Raw genomic sequence first — 15,466 nt, forward strand, 5'->3', positions numbered from 1 at the left:
CTTGGCTTAGACACCTTGACTTGGACTTCTAGCCTCTAGAACTCTGACAGGATAAACTTATTTGGTTTAAGCTACCCAGTCCATGGTAATTTGTTATGGCAGGTCAAGGAATCAAATATAAAGACATTGATTTTAGTTTTTCTTTTTCACAGGACCAAGATACCACAGCATTTCCAAACACTTGAGGTAGTGAAGATACTCACCAGACTGGATGTAAGACGCAGCAAATGGGTGGTTCCTAAATTGTTGGAGTCCTCATATCTACTGCCTGCTTTAATGAACAAACCAATTCTTGATATAGGAGCATAGTTTTCCAAAGAAGCAATCACCAAGCCATTTGGTAACTTGGTAAACTGTATTTAAAATAAAGTAGAGATATAATGAATGTCTTCGTATTACCAAGGAGAGTAAGGCATGTATAGCTTCCAGCGAGCAAGTTAGTGGGACTAACCTCAAGATCCTGAGGTTGTGGCAGTGCTCCTGCAGGCGCAGCTGTGGCTTTAACTTTGGGGGCAACTTTGAGGGAATAAAATCTCTAAACATAAAAAACACAGGTTACACATATTTCTCACAAGAACAGTGCTTTATATAAAAGCATGGTACCTTAGGGTACCCAAACGACAGAGGGTGTTCGGGGGTAAAAGGAGCAATAACCACCTCCATGGGAGGATTTAGCTGCATAACATTTTTTTTTTTTTTTTTTTTTTTTTGAGACAGAGTGTCCCTCTGTCGCTCAGGCTGGAATGCAGTGGCGCAATCTCAGTTCACTGCAACCTCCACCTCCTGGGTTGAAGCCATTCTCCTGCCTTAGCCTCCCAAGTAGCTGGAATTACAGGTGCGTGCCACCATGTCCAGCTAGTTTTTGTTTTGTATTTTTTAGTAGAGATGGGGTTTCACTGTGTTGGCCAAGCTGGTCTTGAACTCCTGATCTTAAGTGATCCGCCCGCCTTGGTCTCCCAAAGTGTTGGAATTACAGGCGTGAGCCACTGCACCCCGCCTAGCTGCATAACTTATTATGGACTTATTAACCCACCAGTTTGCCCAAGCCATTCTTAAACCTCTATTTATTAGTGATTTATAGAGTTCTTGATGCTTATTTTTTAAATGATGTAAAGAATCACTGTATTTTCTTATCTTTCAGTTACCTTATAAAAGTTTCATGGTTCTTTGTAGTTCTAAAGCTTTGGCATTTTTTGAAAAAGTGTCAGATCACCCCATCCACAACCTTTTTTGTTGAGACGGAGTCGTGCTCTGTGTCCCACACTGGAGTGCAACAGCGCGATCTCGGGTCATTGCAATGTCTGCCTCCTGGATTCCAGCGATTCTCCTGTCTCAGCCTCCCAAGTAGCTGGGATTACAGGCACATGCTGCCACGCCTGGCTAATTTTTTGTATTTTAATAGAGATGGCGTTTCACCCCATAGCTCAGGCTGGTCTCAAACTCCTGAGCTCAGGCAATCCACCCACCTCAGCCTCCCGAAGTGCTAGAATTACAGGCGGGAGCCGCCACACCCGGCCTGTGTCCACAACCTTTTATAGGTTTCAGCTTCTTGTTTCTTTTATCTGCCCAATGAATGTCATCCGTTCAGTCTATTTTCCAATTGAAATGGTTTCATCTCCTTAATCATCTTAGAAACCTTTAAAAAAGTCAAACTAGCTGGGCGCGGTGGCTCACGCCTGTAATCCCAGCACTCTGGGAGGCTGAGGTGGGCGGATCACCTGAGGTCAGGAGCTCGAGACTAGCCTGACAAACATGGAGAAACCCCATCTCTAATAAAAATACAAAATTAGCGGGGCATGGTGACGCATGCCTGTAATCCCAGCTACTGGGGAGGCTGAGGCAGGAGACTCACTCGAACCCGGGAGGCGGAGGTTGCAGTGAGCCGAGATTGTGCCATTGCAGTCCAGCCTGGGCAACAAGAGCAAAACTCCATCTCAAGAAAAAAAAAAGAAAAAGACAAAGTATATACCAACTTCCTCCAAGCCCTCAATATTTTCCATTGTATCTTCACTCTCGTGTGCTGTATTAAGACCACACAACCAAAGGTCTTACTTTTTTTGACTAAATAAAACATTTATGACATGTATGTCATCCTGAGATTAACAATGGCTTCATCCACGTCAGATTCTCAATATATAAAATGCAGTTACTGGTAGGGTAAAAGGGTCCCATTAAATATTAGATAATGGACCCAAAATGCATTCATTTTATTCAGTTTGTTTTGGCAAATGTTATACAATACCATACAAATCATTCTGATTATGACTAAAATTCATGAGGTTATTAGAGGAGATGATAAGTGAATAAAACTTGGTGCTCCCGAGACCCAATGAACACCTCCTCGCTGGAGTTTCCCAGACATCCCTGCACAGTCTGCAATGCCTCCACTCTGTGCTGTCCAGAAGGCTGTTTGTTGTACATCATTAGTGCTGTACTAGGTTGGCTGCTGGTTATCACTTGCTTTTAGTACTGCTTTTCAGTTATGAATTACAATTAGCTTTACTTTATCGTCATCAATTTAGTTTGCTGGGTATGGTATAGTTAACCTTCTTTGTAATTTTGGCCTATAAAAGTAAACTCTTAAGATATATGGGCATAGCAATTCAAATATGAATAATCTATAATTCTGTTACCAAGTGAGATTTTAGGTGTTTTCCAACCAAATGTGCCCAAATAGTGACTCTTTGTTGGTAATTTTTTTTTTTTTTTTTTTTTTTGAAACAGGAGTGCTTTATGGTCTGAGTGGAGTGTTTGGGAGGAGTGCCTCCCGGCTCCTGCCTGTGGGCTCACCTGAGTGGGGGCCCAGCTGAGGCCACTGTGGGAAACACAACCCCCACTCCCAGGAGAGGCCTCACATGCTGCCTTCGGTCTCTCGCCAGCCTTCTAGCGTGGGGGCCCGGGCCGCCCTTTAGGGTGCGTCTGCACACCCGTGTTCAGGGCTCCCGGCCGGAAGCGGAGCCATAGGCATGCTGCGGCCCCGGGTGAGCACGGAGGGCAAGCAGGTGCCGGGGCAGTGCGCACCCCACAACCAAGCGGCCCCTGCCCAGCCTCTGTAAACAGACCCTCACAGGTCCCTCCTGGGCCTCAGTCACATCCCTGAGAAACACTGGGGACAGGCGGCTCTGCCCCGAGAGAGCCAGGGTGTCCACTGAGCCTGGCTGAAGCCAGCTGTCCCCTCCCTTCTTGCAGAGCAGGCTCACGCCGGACCTGGAGGCCCAGCACCTGCAGGGCCCAGCCCGGGGACCACCAATGCCCGGCATCTTCCAGCTCAGAAGTGCACACGGCAGCCACCGGGCAGCGGCAAAGGCGATGGTGCAGAGGCAAACGCCTCCCCAGGCAGTGACAGGCACGCCCCCCGCCCCAGGGCGGCCACTGCCCCCTCCGGCCTAGAGCTCCCCGTAGTCACCACCCCCAGGGTGGCGGCCGCCCGGGGCCCCGCCCCCCAGGAAAGCCTCCAGCTCATCTGCAGCCGTCCTCTCCCTGCTGCACGGAGGCCGCTGCTGCTGCCGCCGCTGCTGCCGCCGCCGCCGCTCCTCCTTGCCCTCCTCCTTGTCCTTGCTTTTCTTGTGTTTGCTCTTCTTCTTGGCAGCCTTTTCTTCCTCCTCTTTGCCTTTTTTCTTCTTCTTCTCCTTCTTCTCCTTAGAGGGGGTTTTGCCCTCCTGACCTTCTTCACTGCTCTCCTTGGGTCCGGCCTCCTCCAGCCCCAGCCCAAAGAGGTCGGAGTCATTCTTCAGTCTGAAGGCGGGGAGAGGGAGCTTGGGGGGTGGGGGCGGCTGGGCAGGGGCCTCATCCTCGTCAGTCACGTCGGAGGGGTCATCTCGCACGGGAAACTCATCCGCCCTGTGCTGTGTGTCTGATGCCTCGCTCTCAAAGTCGGGGTCATCCATGACGAAGGACAGCATTTGTGCAGCGATGGGCCCCTCGGGGTCACTCTTCGACGAAGAAGCCTGCTCACCCTTCCCTGGCTCAATCTCAGCAGGGGGCCTGGTGCTGCTGCGCTTCTCCGGACCTGTGCGAACAGAGGCACCGCCTGGCCAGGGGGGTGCTGCGGTCCTCGTGGGAGCTGTCCCCCTCCGTGGCTTCGAAGCTGGTATGGAGGACCACTTGGTCTCTGGCTCTGAGCACTGCTGGGGAGCCGGGGCAGGGTCTTTGGGGCGATCCGCCACTTCTGCTTCCTCACTCGAAAGAGTGATGTCTTGACTGGGGACGGGGCCCGCGGGCGGCGGGGGACTCCCACGTGGCTGGTCTTCGAGGTCCACGTCGTCCTGGAACCCTGCCACCATCGGGTTGCCGCCCAGGGCCTCCCCATCACTGTTGCTGTCCTGCTGGGCAGCCTTGGCCCCCACCTTCTTCTCGTCCCTGGCGGGGGTCGTGTCTTCCAGGAAGCTGCGGTCCAGGCGGTCATCGGGAACAAAGTCCTCCACACTCTGGACTTGCTGGGGCCTCTGCGGCCGGGACTGGCTCTGGAGGTGGAGGGGCTGCCTCGGCAGCAGGTGACGTCCCAAACAGCCTAGAGATGATGCTGCGCCGTGGGGCGGGGGCTGAGGGGCACGCAGATGGGGGCAGGGCCTCTGAGGGTGGTACGGGGGCACAGAGGATGGTGGGGCGGCATTGAGGGGCAGCTGTGGGGCGGGCTGGGGTGTGCCGGGGCTGGAGCTCCCCGTGGACACAGCGCCTGGAGGCACCACTGTTGACTGGGAGCCCGAGGATGGGCTCTGCCCGTTGGCCGCCAGTGGGGACGCATGGCCGCGGCTGCGAGCCTCCATCATCTCCAGGAAGATGCCGTAGTTCTGGTCCTCCGTCTCCTGCTGCACTGACAGCTCCTCCAGTGTGGTGTCCATGTCCAGCTGGTTTGTCTCCAGCTGCCGCAACAGCGTCTCCCTCTGAAGCTGCAAAAATGGGATATTGAAGAACTTATGAAGGTACTTTAAGCCGAAGCTGTTCTTCATGGAAGACTCAGCGTAGCGGAAGTAGGAGGAACCTGGAGGTCTGTCCAGGTTGTCGATGAAGTCACGCACGTCGTCCGGCAGGATGACTCGGTGCTCGCCCATGTCCCGGTAGTTCCCCAGCACGCACACTGGCACATGGGTGGGCACTTTCGGAAGCTCCTGGAGAATGTAATTGAAGGTCCACTGCTTGGTGATATCGAACATCATGACCACCCCGTTGCAGTTCTTGTACACGTCCAGGAACTCAGCATCCAGGGCCATTTCGGACTCCGCCTCCTGGGGGTCGTTCTCCATTTTTAAGCCGTCGCCTCGCTTTTTGCATTTTCCTTTGTCTACCACATCCCAGACTTCAACCTTCACGATGTCATCCGTGGTCTTGTAGCTGCAGTGGATGCTGGTGACCTGGATCTCCTGCGTGGGGACGTACTCCTCCACGAACGGCCGGCCCTGCAGGCGGTGCCACAGCGCTGTTTTGCCCGTGTTCCTGTCTCCCCGGATCACTATCTTCATGTTGTACTGCACCCCCTTGGCGAAACGCCTCTGCAACGCCTGGTTCATGGACTGCAGCCCGGTGGGGATGTTCTTGTCCCGGCCCGGGGCCTGGTCCGACCCCACCAGCTTCTTCAGGGCGGAAAACATCTTCTCGCTCGGACGTCCCAGCCCGGGCGCGGCCGGCGAGCTCAGCGGCGGCGGGGAAGGGGTACGACTCGCACCATGTCCCGGAGGCCGGAGCCGGCGCGGCCAGAGGCCGGGGTCCCGGCGGCGGAGCGCAGCCTAGAGCGGCGACTCGGGAACCTCAGCCGCGACTGCTCCGCTCCGGCCCCCGCTGCCTCCAGCGCGGCCGCTCTCCAGGCGTCAGCGCCGCCATCTTGGCGCCGGCTCGGTAATTTTTTTTTTGAGACGGAGTCTCGCTCTGTCGCCTAGGCTGGAGTGCAGCGGTGCGATCTCGGCTCACTGCAACCTCCGCCTCCTGGGTTCAAGAGATTCTCCTGCCTCAGCCTCGCGAGTAGCTGGGATTAGAGGCGCCCACCACCACCACGCCCGGCTAATTTTTTTTTTTGTATTTTTAGTAGAGACGGGGTTTCACCATGATGGCCAGACTGGTTTCGAACTCCCGATCTCAAGTGATCCGCCTGCCTCCGACTCCCAAAGTGCTAGGATTACAGGTGTGAGCCATCGCGCTCGGCCGGTAATGTGCTTCTTAATCGTCCCATTCAAATCACCAAATTATCCTAATAACTGTCATGCAATTTTCTAAATTATTTTGTTCTAATAACAAGATATATCTAAGTTTATTCTCCTATATAAAGTGCTAAAATTAGACACATAAATAATTGCTTTCAAGTTCACTGCAATTTGTTTACTTTGGGCCTCTCCAACTGTTTTCTCTGAGCTTTTTCTATTGCAAAATAGAATGGAGAAGGAAATTTTGGGGTCTTTTGCCAATCTAACCGTGCTTCCCTCCAAGGGTAATCCACTGGTGTGTCTAGGTATACCTGGAAGGTTAATGCAATTACAGCCTAAACTGATATAGCCCACAGCACATTTATGTAAACATAAAGCATAAGAACATTCCATGCCCAGGTCTGGTCTTCCGCATCTCCATCTAGGGGGATTTCTCAACACAGGTACTACTACTGGCACTTAGGGCTAGATAATTCTTTGTTGTAGGGCGAAGTTTAGCAGCACCCCTGGCCTCTCCATGCCAACAGCACCCTCCTTACAAGTTGTTGCAACTAAATATGTCTCCAAACATCGCCACCTGTTCCCTGGGGGCATAATGTCCCTCGCTATAATTTTTTTAAGTGTTCCCCCTTACCCCTCTTAATAACCACTGTCCCACAGTGATATAACCCTGATGTTTGAGTTTTCCCCAAGTGACAGCTATGTTTAATTTAGGCCTGAAGAGGAAACTTAATTAAGGAGCTTTTGAGGACAAACAGAGACGTCTTGGAGGAACCGTCTAACATACGATCAAGAAAAGCAACGTTAGACTAAGACACCACAGTAATTAACAATGAAGTTCCAGGTACTGTGGTAAATGTTCTACCTGCATTAGCTCCTTTCTTATACTTTTATTCGCTGGGGAAACTGACGCTCCGTGATAAACCAAGGAGCAGAGGCTGCAGCGGATAAAGTGAAGGTGGGGGGCTAAGTGCGCCATCCTCCTGCTCCCCCTGGGTTTCACGGTCTCTTTCTCCAGCACTTTAGTACCGGAGTGACCTTCAGAAGTCTCTCCAGGGAGTCGCTTCAACTCCGCTCTTACGTCCTGCCCCTCTCTTCAGGTTTCCTGGTGTTAGGTCTCTTGTACTCAGAGCATGAGCTGGGCCTCCAAAGCCTGACCCAGTCTGCAGCCCACTTGGCCCGCAGGGTTCAGCTGGAAGGGCAGACCGAATCCCAAGGCCCAGACCCCAGGCCAGACACCTCCGCCTCGTATCACCTTGTCGACACACTGCTCCGCAGCCCTTTCCCAAACCCGCCACCTGAACTCACCGAGAAGGACCCGGCTCTGGTTAGTAGCTTCATGATTCAAGATTGTTCTGACACACGGTCACTGCCGGATTAAAGGAAAGCCGTTTCCCAGCGTTCCCCGCTAACACTTTCCCACGTCCCCTTCGTGAGGTACTCTCTATACTGCCGCGCTCTACTGCTCCCTGCATAGAGTTAGACCAGTCCAATTCCTCCAAGACTCAGAATAGGGAGACGCACAATTTCCCAAGTAAACATGCAGAGAATAATGTACGTCACTGCTTTTTGCGTTCTTCTCCTGGCCTGAATATCCAGTATGCACCCCTTTTCTAAGTACGTCTGCAGCAGCCCGTCACAACTCCCCCCGCTGTCTTGGCCTCTTCCGCTCGGGATTGTCCAATGGGACGCGCCTCTTTTGGGACTCCGCAGGCGCTCTCCGGGATGACACCTGCACTGGAGGCCCTGGGTTTCCGCGTCCTTGGACATTGGGGGCTTCAGGAGATTCCTGCCACTCCACCTTTCTGCAGAGGTCTTGGGCATCGAAGCCCAGCGTAGTTGCCTCTTGCTGGGTGAAGTCCTTACTGGATCTTTAGCTCCGTGAAACAGGGGCCTTGTTCAACGTATTCGCCGCTGTGTCCCCCAGAGCAGGCCCGGGACACACCGGGAGGGTCAGCAACCCGGGGGAATCATCACAAGGCTTTTGGTCTCGTGGAATTTACGTCCTAGGCTGGGGCTACATAGAATATAAAAACTTAGCTATAGTTTTTGTGTTAGGAAAATAGAAATGTTTTGGACAGTAGGTGTGTTATGTGAGGCGAAACCGGCAGTTGGAGAAAGGCAGTCACGTGACGACCTGGGGGAGCGTTCACTCCAGTCTTCAGCGAGCGTTAACCCAGAAAGTGCCTTGAGCCAGGCACTGTGCTAACGCGAGAGGCGTGGTCCCTGCCCTTTAGGGACTTAGTTTCGTACCTTGCTACGTTGCTTGGTTGGGAAACCGAAAGTATCAGCATCAATGCCATTTGGGAGTTGATTAGAAATGTATGAACTCCAGGTCCCATATTGGATCCGAATCGGTGTTTTTACAAGAGCCTGAGATAATTTCGTATGCACAATAGTTTCAGAAAGGCTGGTGGTGTAGACGTTACAAGGCATAGGCAAATGTACGTTCTTTTTGCCTTGTGTCTAAATTGCTCCAGGCCTACAACGGACTTGGGCTCTCTAATTAAGATCTGGGCATTAAGAACCTGGCACCAACCCAATTTCTGTGCTGCTGGGGACCCCCTCAACCCAATTCATATCATAGAGTTTCCCCACGTGTGGTAGACTTAACACCAGTAGTGCATGAGATGATTTTAAGTTGGTACATAGATGAACACTTCCATTTTTTTCCTTTTAAAAAATTTGTATAAATTTAAGGGGTGCAAGTACAGTTATGTTATATGGATATATTGCAGTAATGGTGAAGTCTGGGCTTTTAGTGTACCCATCACCCGAATAATGTACATGGTACCCATTAAGTACTTTCTCATCGTTCACCTCTCTCCCACCCCTCCACCTTTCGGAGTCTCCAGTGTCTGTCATTCCACACTCTATGTCCATGTGTACACCTTATTTAGCACTGTTCCATTTTAATAATATATTTATTTTGATTATGGCAAGCAATGCTAGTAGTGAATTTCCTCTTTAAGTACATTTATAAAATAATAAAAGTTGGCATAAAAACGTTTAAGTAACTTGATGATACGGAGATACGGCAAAAATCATGAATGTGTTATAAAGGTACCATTGAGTGAAATTTGGGAAGCAGTGCTCTGATCAAGCCACCTGCCTGCTTAAAATTCTTCAACGACAGCCACGTTTTTCAGGATAAAGTTCAAATTCATTAACATGGCATACAAAGCTGTCTCCAGAACTTCAAAATCCCAATTCCCAAGTTAGCTGCACCCCTGAGTCCAGTCATTGTAACTTCATCATTCAACAGTTCAGGTCAGGTAGGAGGAACACGCAAGTCTCCACGCTCAAGTGCACACGCACACACACACACACAGACACACACCTGCTTATAATGTCCTCTCATTCTTAGGTTATGACCCAATATCAGAAAGGGGCAAAAATAAATTCTGTTCAAAATGTGGCAGGATTTGAAACATAATTCATGATATCAGCTACATAAATCATAAAATCCCAAGTTTGTCAATTGCAAAATGTCCTATTAAGCATTAAACTACAAATTAGGAGTGCCATCTTGTGGACATATCTATCACTTCCACATCATGTCACCTCCTAGCCAACTCCGTGGCTGTTCTCACTGTGGAGGTCTCTGCCACAACTCTAGCATTTTGTTGCAGAAGAAAACCCAGTCCTTGAACTGGTTTCTGCGTAGAACACACTGAAAGCCCTGGGAAAGGAAACCAGCAGACAGGAAAAGAGTAGACATGGAAGAGCAGATGAGTTCATTGCTGGAAAGCTCGAATTGTTAGTTTCGTTAATGTGGAGTCCAATTTGACTCTATGGAGTCTAACTACCTACCCTGAGTGCTCGCGGTGAGTATGGGGTGGGAGAATGTAAAGAGAAAGCAGGCAACAGTAGGAGTAAAACACACCAGAGGAAGGTGATGTGGGTTTATACTTGGGAACAACATTACCTTGCCATCTTAGGGCCAGAGGCATTAATCATAGCTTCCCCAATGCATAATTTTGATGTTGGCATTTCCTTCCCCATTCCTTTCAGAATCCTACCCTGTCAAGTATTATCTCTGATGAAATATTCCCTGGGCCGGGCACGGTGTCTCATGCCTGTAATCCCAGCACTATGGGAGGCCGAGGTGGGTGGATCACCTGAGGTCAGGAGTTCAAGACCTGCCTGGCCAACATGGCAAAACCCTGTCTCTACTGAAAATAAAAATACAAAAATTAGCTGGACGTGGTGGCAGGCAACTGAAATCTTAGATACTCGGGAGGCTGAGGCAGGGAGAATTGCTTGAACCTGGGAGGCAGAAGTTGCGGTGAGCCGAGATCACTGCCATTGTACTCCAGCCTAGGCAACACAGTGAGACTCTGTCTCTGTGGGGAAAAAAGAAAGTTCATATCAATTTCTAATATTCTATAATTATTGTTTTTGGTCACGTATACTTTTTCCATGTATTGAGGTGAACAGATTGGTCTTATTCTGTGTTGTTACACTGATTGATTCGAATTATAAATAAACCTTTCATTCCTGTTATAAACCCAACTTGGTCTGGATGTTTTATTCTTTTAATATATTGCTAGACCTAATTTGCTACTAATTTGTTGGGATTTGTGCATTTATGTTCCAGAGTGATACTGGCTTTAACTGTCGCTTTCATTCCCCTCATTCATGCATTTTTCTATCATAGATAAAATGAGTTAGGAAGTGTGAAAGGAAAAAAAATCTCAGGGCCCCCAAATCGCTAAGCCGAAGGGAAAATTCAAGCTGGGAATAATGTCAGACAAACCTACCTCCCGTTTTATTTCTAAATAAGATAGCTATAAGGATAAAAAGCTACATAACTTCCCTCACAATTTGCCCACAGGGAAATTCCATTTAGGTCTGAAGATCTTTACCCTAGAACAGTTCTGTTGAATTTCACCCTGGCAATGTAAATTGATAGCTGTCTTTCTTCCTTCCTTTCCTTTCCTTCCTTTCTGTCCTTTCCTTTCCTTCCTCTCTCCTTCTCTCTCTCTGTCTCTTTCTCTCTCTCCCTCCCTTTCTCCCTCCCTCCTCCCTCCTTCCTTTTTTTTTGGAGAGTTTCACTCTTGTTGCCCAGGCTGGAGCGGAATGGCACGATCTGAGCTCACTGCAACCTCCGCCTCCTGGTTTCAAGCAGATTCTGCCGCCTCGGCCTCCTGAGTAGCTGAGATTACAGGCATGCGCCACGATGCCCGGCTAATTTTGTATTTTTAGTAGAGACAGGGTTTCACCATGTTGGCCAGGCTGGTCTCGAACTCCTGACCTCAGGTGATCCGCCCACCTTGGCCTCCCAAAGTGCTGGGATTACAGGTGTGAGCCACCGCACCAGGCCTGATAGCTTATTTTCACAGGTGCAGGACAAAGGACAGAACTCAAAGTCCAACTTAAACAAATGTGTATCTGACGGCTTCCTCTGCCCTATTGTTTACATTATATTATGTAAAAAAAATGAAGATTCTCTAAGCCAGACAATGACGTAAGTGACTATTCCTCTGCCCATCCTCTCACATGTAAATTGTATATTCAGTGAAAGGCTGATCAAAGACTCAAGGGGATGCAACCCTTTGTCTCTTGTCTACCCACACTTTTTAAATTTTCTTTTTTCTTTTTTTTTTTTGAGACAGGGTCTCGCTCTGTCACTCACGCTTGAGTGCTTCCAGTACTTCCTGGGCTCAAGGAGTCCTCCCACCTCAGTCTCCCGAGTAGCTGGGACCACAGGCACATGCCACCACATCTGGCAATTTTTGTATTTTTGATAGAAATGGGGTTTTGCCATGTTGCCCAGGCTGGTCTCAAACTCCTGACCTCAGGCAGTCCACTGGACTGGCCTCCCAAAGAGCTGGAATTAACATTTCAAATTTTCTTCCTTTTCACCCATATCAATCCTTTCTCCTTAAATATTGAAGCCCTCGAAATCATCTTTGGAGAAAGGCATAGACATACCTCTCAGGCACTTATCCTTAACCTTGGCAATGGAAACTTTCCACATTGATTGAGACCTGTCTCAGATACTTTTGGTTCACAGAAGTAAACGTCTTTCCCCAGCTTTCGTATATTTTGCATTCTCTCTTTGATTCTGGCAGGCTTTTATTTTATTCTTTGTTAGGGTGGGTCTATTTAGGTTTTTGATCTTATTCTAGGACATGATCTTTACTTCTAAGGCATGACTTTTCTGGAGTTATAACTGTAAGGGGTGCTCAGTAAGGTATCTCCACTGTGGCTCAGTAAGAATTCCGACATTCTCTGCACTATGTAAACTCTGGGTCTACCTTTGTTACAGGTAGCTAGACAGGTATGAGCGGGACAGGAGAGGGCTCTCCCCCCACCCACCAGGAATGTCGGATGATGATTTGGCAGTTATCACATTGCCTCTCTAAAAGTGATAAATTGGGCCAGGCACGGTGGCTCACACCCTGTAATCCCAACACTTTGGGAGGCCGAGGCGGGCGGATCACCTGAGGTCGGGAGTTGGGGGACCAGCCTGAACAACACGGAGAAACCCCATCTCTACTAAAGATACAAAATTAGCCAGAGATGGTGGCGGTGCCTGTAATCCCAGCTACTCGGGAGGCTGAGGCAGGAGAATCACTTGAACCCAGGAGGCAGAGGTTTTGGTGAGCCGAGATCGTGCCACTGCATTCCAGCCTGGGTGACAAGAGCGAAATTCTGCCTCAAAAAAAAAAAAGATAAATTGGAAAGGCCATTTCCTGACAGTCCACACCTGTTGTACTAAATTAACAGTGTTAATTGAATGCAGACACTACGGAGAAGCAACTTCCTGGGCATGTGCATTAAGAGACAAAATGGCGGAGTATGACTTTCCAGGGTTACTCCACCAGAATAGGGAAGAAAGCCTCAGATGGGCACGGGTACAACTTCTTAAACACGCTGCGCGTGCTCACCTCCAAAGGGTGAGGGGGTACCAGGCATGCAGGCAGCCCACCCTAAGGGAAGAATCATGAGAAAGGGGCCAGCCTATAAAGTCCTAAGATTACTGTTAAACAGGGCGCTTGACCTCAGTGCCTGGTTGGGTCTCTTCCAAGCATACTTTCCTTTCCTTTTTTATCCTGTTCTAAAGCCTTTTAAATAAACTTCCACTCCTGCTCTGAAACGTGCCTTTGTCTCTTTTTCTGCCTTATGCCCCTCTGTTGATTTCTTTCTTCTGAGGAGGCAAGAATTGAGGTAGCTGCAGATGCACACAGATTCACCACCAGTAACTCAGATATCCTCCACCGGTAACACATTCAGTTCTCAGTCCAGCAGGTGCCATTCTCTGATAAGCCTCACAGCATCTCTCCCTTTGCACATGGCACAGGCCAGCTCATGACTCACAGCAAACCCCATTCAAATTTCTGGGCCCCCCGCTTCGTCTTTACCAGCACCCTGCTCTTCAAATTCTAGCTGCTTTAGCAATCCTAAACTCCCTCTTAATTGATCCCTTTTGAGGTTCAGAAGCTACAGTTCAAAAAAACCTAAGATTTATTGTTTCATTTCTGCAAAAGGACGACGTGAAGCTACATTGATTTGCCTTATTACTCGTATCTGAAACCTAGTAGAACATTAGACAGTTTCATAATTAAGTAATTGTGGGAAAAGGAGCGTAGGTGGAGCTATGGGCTTCATTTCAAACAGCAGGGACAAAAGGAAGCACCTCAACATTAGCAGCATCAACAAAAGGTGCAGCAGCATAATGACTCACCTGTAGGTGTTGATAAGCTCATCAGCATGAGGCTCCAGTTCAAGTGAATTCAACCATTTTTTCACATACAGTTGAATCTGGGGCTTAGAGACTCCCCATAATCTGGCATACATGATCATTATTTCCTGAGCAGTCATATATTCTAGCAAGACATCAAACTCAGGACAATAACCAATTCTTGACCTTAACCTAATTACAAGAATTGCATTAAATAAAGACCCAAGTCATCTATCCCACTAGACAACCATGGATAAGATGGCAAACCTGCAGTCTTCCAGGCCATACTTCTAAGAGTCCTACCAAGATACTTTTTTTCTAAAGGGCTACAAAATTATAGCTGTCAGATCTATTGTAGGACATTGGAATAGTAGGTTCCATAATTCAGTTTTAATTATCCTGGGGATAAAGAAGTTAGAAATGAAATTCGAGAGCCTACTCATTTTGGAGGAGTACTAGATTATGAGATGGTCTTCTCATTAATCAAGAACTCCAGGGGGAATGGCCGCCATGGATGTATTTGCACTGTTAAACCTGTACAACATCTTGTCCATATAAAGGCTGAACCAGAACCAACGCCTTTCCCCACCCCGCCAACCTGGAGACTGCAATGAGTATTGCTTTAGCAATTAGTCAAACTCCTCTGTTGATTTACACTCAAGTGAGCATAGCCTATGAACCAGAGAAAGAGCTATATTCAATTATTATTATTATTATTATTATTGTTATTATTTTTGAGACAGAATTTCACTCTTGTTGCCCAGCCTGGAGTGCAATGGCACGATCTCGGCTCACCGCAACCTCTGCCTCCCAGGTTCCAGTGATTCTCCTGACTCAGCCTCCCTAGTAGCTGGGATTACAGGCATGTGCCACTACGCCCGGCTAATTTTGTATTTTTAGTAGAGACGGGGTTTCTCCATGTCGGTCAGGCTGGTCTCGAACTCCCAACCTCAGGTGATCCGCCCGCCTCAACCTCCCAAAGTGCTGGGATTACAGGCATGAGCCACTGCGCCCAGCTCAATTTTGTTTTAATTGGAGACTTCGTACACTCCTAGACACTTCATAGAAACAAACTCAAATTCCCTCTTTATCTAACAAAAAAAAAAAAAAAAGGAACAGTAAGCATCTGGTGGGTGTCACTTTATAATCAACAATATCCAATTAAGGATTTGAAAACACTGAACAAGCCACCCCAAAATAGAGCACCTTTATAGACTCTCTTCATCTTGCAATTCTACAAGAACCATCCTAGCTGTCTATTAATCCTGAAGAGGTGCTTCGATTTCTCATATTATTTATGGGGGACTCCATCTATCTACCTAGGCAAGAATCAGAAGAAAATATCTCTGTGTCCCTCCCTCTCCACTTTATTTCTCCTTCTTCTTTATTAGAGGTGAGACAATCGTAGAAAAGAAAACATACTATTTTTAAATAATCCTTTTTTTTTCTGGTCATGGACCCCAAATGTTCTTGGTGCAAAAATTCTCTTTCAACTGAAGCATATGAACTTTATTTTGGATGTCTGAAATAGTAACCCAACTCAGCCCTCCAACATTGATGAATTTATATTAGATATATGTGTATATGCATGTATACCTGCACGTGTGTGTGAGTGTGAATGTGTGTATGTGTATATCCATGG

At 48.4% G+C, this 15,466-nt stretch overlaps 1 protein-coding gene and 1 pseudogene across 3 annotated transcripts in view; both read right to left on the reverse strand.

The window, feature by feature from the left end:
• Window positions 1-8,042, reverse strand: part of LOC134738563 (cytochrome b-c1 complex subunit 2, mitochondrial-like) — a 54,535-nt gene extending 46,493 nt beyond the window's left edge. The window contains exons 1-3 of one of the 3 annotated variants that reach the window (XM_063654663.1): window positions 7,443-8,042; window positions 452-535; window positions 204-353 (exon numbers count right to left, since the gene is read on the reverse strand). In XM_063654663.1, coding sequence (XP_063510733.1) covers window positions 204-353; window positions 452-535; window positions 7,443-7,475 — 267 coding nt within the window. In that variant the 5' untranslated portion in view covers window positions 7,476-8,042. The remainder of the gene's footprint in view (window positions 1-203; window positions 354-451; window positions 536-7,442) is intronic. The other 2 variants (XM_063654664.1, XM_063654665.1) reach the window with 2 other exon arrangements.
• LOC129016225 (rab-like protein 6) lies at window positions 544-7,480 on the reverse strand (annotated as a pseudogene).
• Window positions 8,043-15,466: the final 7,424 nt, after the last annotated feature.

Source organism: Pongo pygmaeus, chromosome 18 (assembly GCF_028885625.2).
Source record: "Pongo pygmaeus isolate AG05252 chromosome 18, NHGRI_mPonPyg2-v2.0_pri, whole genome shotgun sequence".
NCBI lineage: Eukaryota > Metazoa > Chordata > Mammalia > Primates > Hominidae > Pongo > Pongo pygmaeus.